The following is a 5,808-nucleotide window of genomic DNA, read 5'->3' as shown; positions in this document are numbered from 1 at the left end:
AAATCATGTCCTGATTTTTAGAGCAGCGTCATTAATATTTGTCTTGACTACAGTGGTACAAACTCAAGTTGTTGCTTAAATATATTTAAATATTAATGGCACTAATCTAAGTTTATTTGACAGAGTATTGACACTTAATTTGAGATTTAAAAAAAATGAATAGCTTAATTATAATGACCTCATGAAAGTCATGTTTATGACAGATTTATGACAAGATATGTTGTCTTGGTAATGTCAAGTTGTCATTAAGACATCCAACATCTGCTTTAAAATGACACAAGTGAGATGATGACATTTAATGACTGTTGTCATAAGCATGCATAAAACCTCCTTTATATTCATATCCGTGTTATGTCATGATTATAAAGGCGTCTTATGACCATCCTCTTCAAGTAAAGTGTTCCATATTATTTTTTAGATCAAAGTTTATTGTATGATTTTAGCTAGTGAAAAAAGCAGCTCGTGATGAGCTTTGATTCGTAGTGTGCCTTCTCATCAGCACTTGCTCCTGGTGGCTGTCAGTGTATTGTAAACGTACAAAACAAATATTTGTACTTTTAATTACATTAGCAGTTAATTATTAGTGAAATGTTAAATGTTTTTCTTTCAGTCAACCATATAGCTGCCTATTTTATTTACAGCAAGTTCTTGGCCTACTACATTTCCCCTTTGTGCATTAAACTGAAAGAAAAAACTCATTTGAAGACTCCGGTGGTGGTAAACAGCAAGTATTTAATTGAAATTAAATTAAAAAGTATGAGTACCATATCTATTGCGTCATAATAACAGGTTATTTATGGGGGAAGGGGGTTTCATGTCACTGTTTTCCAACACAAATATACAATGGACATTCAGCTACCACAGTTTTGCACACTAGATACTGTAGTAATGCAGTCTATCACAAGACCACCAAACAGGGACAATCAGTTCTGCGATCGGTCCTCAACATCCATACATACAATATAAAAGTCAATCCAGAGTCGTGGGACATGTTCTCTGTATATCCGTCTAAAACTGTACACAAAACCTTCAGGATCGACTCGTAATGCCAAACAAATAAAAACTGAGCCAAAAAAGGAGAGAAAACTCATAAAACATAATGCCAAAACATGTACAATACACTGACACAGAAAGTCAGCGGTGTTAGACATGCAACAAGTAACCAAACTTGCTGAGAAATAACAAAAGTCAGAATCGTAAAAAAAAGAAAACCTTATAATTGCATAAATACTTTGTACAGTTCATCTCACTGTAAAGAAACGCAGCCTTTCAAAACATAAAAACGCATCTGATAAAACAGGGAATCCTCCATTTCTTTATCTCGTCTACACGCGAAGGTGCAAAAATAATTTCCGATTGATAAAGCCATTTGATCTATGAGCTGCTTGTCGACAGCAAAATCCCAACAGCTTCATGATGTTACGATTGCACGCTGATTTACAGTACATTAATAAAGAAGAACTCAGCTATATAACGAGTGCATATTAGGCTGTCATACAACGGTGAATAAAACAACTGCAAATGTAACAAAATCTTCATCTTTTTTTCTAAAACTTGTGAGTGTCAGACCACGTAAGGAAAGAAAGAGAAAAAATATCTCTCTATTAATCAAAGCAGCACTTTTAATAAGAGTATTGCCCACAGTATCGAATCAATAAATGAAAAACAACAAACGCTCTCTTTCGCAGACTTGTCTCATCTTAAATATAGAGAAACTAGGCGTACAGTCCGTCAAATCCCTTTTTCTTTACACACTATAACGTTCAAGCTACGGCTATTCATCGAATGTGTGTGAAGCGAAAACATCAGTAACTATTGCTTCGTAATCTACAGACATTTACACCGGTGCAACATCGCAAATGGTTAAAACTGAGTTTTGAAGAGTAAAAATAATAAAATGCACGTTCTTAATAAAAAACAAAGCCTTAAACTAAGATTTAAGACGTCCTGTTCATATGCTTATGAATGACAGATTAAGAATCAACACAAAGCTTTGCAAAACATGATCAAAACTTGATTCATATTATAGTCTTTCAGTACATTTTTAAATATTGGTGAAATCTCTCTCTAAAACATTCTAATAGACAGGTGGTGAAACCATTTAAAGTCTGCATAAACTGGAAGTTGGTGAGACTTTTATTTCAGTATGTTGATGTACTTTCAACTGAAATGGAATATTGAGTAAGGGGCGGGGCTTTCTATTGCGCATCATTCACTAATGGCAAATTAGCGGTAAGAGGGGCGTGTTTAAGAATATTGTGACTGAAGCTGCCAAAATAACGTCAATAGAGAAGAACCACCACTCCAAACGTGGAGGCAAATGATCAGATTTTGATTGAAGATTATTATAAATTGTTCCCCCAGAAAATAACTTACTGTATGTACTTCCAAAATAAGTATTTAAAATTGATTTCACACTGACTTTAAAGTATGAATCAGGCCTGAAGTCAAGGGGGGTTTCGAAAGACCCACCTCCCACTGAGAAAGGTCCAGAATTGGTCCTTACATAAGCTCATTTGTCCTATTTTGACTGCAACGCCATCATAAATTGTGAAAATAACTCATCGAAGAAGGCTTTAACATAAGCGCAGTCATCAATTTCTGACCTACATTATTGTTTTTAAATAGAGAAAAAAATAATTTATTCTGAATCTCGGACTTTAATCTTTGAAAGAAAAAATGACCAATAAAATGGTGTGAAGCACCAAAATTAAATTTTGAAGCATCTAAAAGTTAATTTTAATACGAACTAGGCTATTGTTGTTATCCATCAATTTTCAAATGTACTTTTTTTACAAGAGAGGCTAGAAAAATTGGGAAGCTTTACATTATCATCATCATCATTATTATTATTATTATTATTATTATTATCATGTGTAACTTTTTTTGTATTCAAGTGGCCGAATTGAATGTGCTGGGCAGTTTGTTATTTACTAAATAAATGACAATAGGCTCACGCCCGATTCATACGGGACTTCAGCGTCAACCCTTGACGGACGGTGTGTCTAAAGTTGGGTCTGACGTGATCGTCATAGCAGTGTCAGCCAATAAAATTAGCCTGCAATCGGCTACTGTCTGTGCTGGGGTATTTGCATAAAGCGATTTGATTGGCTGACACTTCCGTTGGCGCTTGAAAAGTTCCCAACTTCTGCAACGAGCAGCCGACAGAACCCACAATTCAGTTTGGCAACACATGCTGTCACCCTTTCAAAGTGAAAGGGAAGCGTTGGTGCTGACGTCCCGTGTGAATGGGCCGTTACCCTAATAGACAGTTTTTAATTTAAAACTTTAACAGATTCCTTTTTTCCCTAATGATATATGATTAAAAAATACTTATAAATACGTTTTTTTATATTCCTTTATTCTAAATCTTATCTAGGAAATGTTTTTGTGCATCAAAAAGTGTAGTTATGATGACCACCCAACAAGCTCCAGAAATAAATAGTGCTTTAAATGTCACTCAAATGCAGTAGCTATTTAAACTAGAAATATTTAAGTTCGCAGTTAAATAAAAAAATGAGGTGAATAGCTGTAAAAAGGTCAATTTTTTGAGAAAAAAAGAACCGCCCCTTTCTCCAGGCTGCCTACGGGTCTGTAAATGAATCCTGTCAATAAAAACAGCAGTCTTTAATCTAAAATCAACATTTACATATGTTCGTTGACCTATATATATATATATATATATGACTGTTAAGAAATATTATTGTGGTTATAGATCAAGGCAGTTTGGCAACAAAAAGTGAACTGAAATATTCAGAATGGCAACTGGCTGATACTGTGGGCAACACTTCAATAAAACATATAAAACAAATATAATAATTAAGCATTTGCATAACTAGACAAGCTAGTAATGTCAACCCACAAACATTTATCAACATTCATAGTCCCCAATATTATTCCTCACTGGGATGCTGTGACTTGTGATGTTGACCACACACACACACTCACGCACACACACACGCACACACATACTCTCTCTCTCTCTCTCTCTCTCTCGCATGGTTTGTTCTTTTAAAGCCAGGAGTGTTTTTTATCATACTGTAATACTATTTTACAAGCAAAGTGTTGTGTTTTGATTTCATCTTTTTTTTCATCTCTCTTAATAATGACTCTTGTTTGACGGTTTCTAGTTAAAAATGTCACTGTAAGTATTTACAATATTAACAAATGTCATCTCAAGAAGAGTTTTATACGCATTGCTTTTTCTAAAATCTAAATGTTGATGGAGATGAGATGACGGCGCATACTGCCAAAAGAAAACTGCGTGAATGGAAAAGTAAACTAACAATCGTCTCTCTTTAATGGTCACAATTCTGCGATATATGAAATTAGGAGCATTAGTGACCTCATTTTGGTCTATGTCAGTGCTTTACCGGTGGGACTGATGAACTGGGTGTTTTTTTGTGGGGGGGGCGGGGGGTGTTTGATGTTTTGGAGGTTTGAGGGTGGGATGCAGGTGAAGGTGATCTAGTTTCTGGGGTTTTCTTCAGAGCTGCGCTCATGCTGCAGGTTGTAGTAACAGTTCTGACACACTCGCACAGGAGAGGAGATTTTCAGACGCTTGATCTCAGACTGGAAACGACTGCACCTGAGGGGAAACAAGCGGTGAACTGTGAAACACTGAAAAGAGCTGAAAATGTAGACTCTGAAATAATGTTGAATATAATGCTAATATAATATATTATAATAATAGAATGTACTGATGTTATGCAAATTAATGATTTTAATTATTATTATTATTAAAACAAAGAAACAAACAAATGTTCACAGTGGTTTTCAGCTGGTATGAAAACAAATAATATAATAAATAAATTACACACAAAATTAATTTGCTCATCTTAGTTATCAAAAGATTTTGGTCTGGTCTATTCCCAACTGATAGAACAAGATAATTTTATATATATATATATCTATATATCTATATATATATATATATATATATATATATAGATATATATATATATATATATATCTATATCTATATATATATATATATATATATATATATATATATATATATATATAGATACATATAGATATATATATATATATATATATATATATATAAAGATACATATATAGATATATATATATATATATATATATATATATATATATATATATAAAGATACATATATATATAAAGATACATATATAGATACATATATAGATACATACATATATATATAAAGATACATATATAGATACATATATAGATACATACATATATATATAAAGATACATATATAGATACATATATAGATACATACATATATATATATATACATATATATATATATATATATACATATATATATATATACATATATATATATATACATATATATATATATATATATATATATATATATATATATATATATATATATATATATATATATATATATATATATATATATATATATATATATATATATATATACACACACATACACTCACTTTTTGTAAAAAAAAAAAAAACAGAAGAAAACAAAACCACAAAGCATTTACAAAACAAAATGCTTACTAAAAGGCAAAGCAAACAACACAGCAAAGCAAAAAAACAAAACCAAAAAACAAACAACGGCAAAACAAAACAAACAAAAAAAAACTGCAAAATACAAAATATACTAATAATAAATAAATAAATAAATAAACAGGGATGCACAGATGTATTGACCCCCAATGATCATCAACTGACAGCTATCTGTGTATCAGCAATAATAAGAAAAAGTTTGACACTAATGGTCTATTAATTAATGAAAAAAATAAGCTGCACGTCTTTTGAATAATCCAATGTTTTTCTCA

At 31.7% G+C, this 5,808-nt stretch overlaps 1 protein-coding gene across 1 annotated transcript in view; it reads right to left on the bottom strand.

Moving 5' to 3' along the window:
- Window positions 1-712: 712 nt before the first annotated feature.
- Window positions 713-5,808, bottom strand: part of LOC130229462 (WD repeat and FYVE domain-containing protein 3-like) — a 46,396-nt gene continuing 41,300 nt past the window's right edge. The window contains 1 exon segment of the mRNA XM_056458280.1: window positions 713-4,588. Coding sequence (XP_056314255.1) covers window positions 4,468-4,588 — 121 coding nt within the window. The 3' untranslated portion in view covers window positions 713-4,467.

Source organism: Danio aesculapii, chromosome 5 (genome assembly GCF_903798145.1).
Source record: "Danio aesculapii chromosome 5, fDanAes4.1, whole genome shotgun sequence".
Classification (NCBI taxonomy): domain Eukaryota; kingdom Metazoa; phylum Chordata; class Actinopteri; order Cypriniformes; family Danionidae; genus Danio; species Danio aesculapii.
The sequence above is the reverse complement of the archived record's forward strand: the minus strand, read 5'-3'. Positions and strand labels throughout refer to the sequence as shown.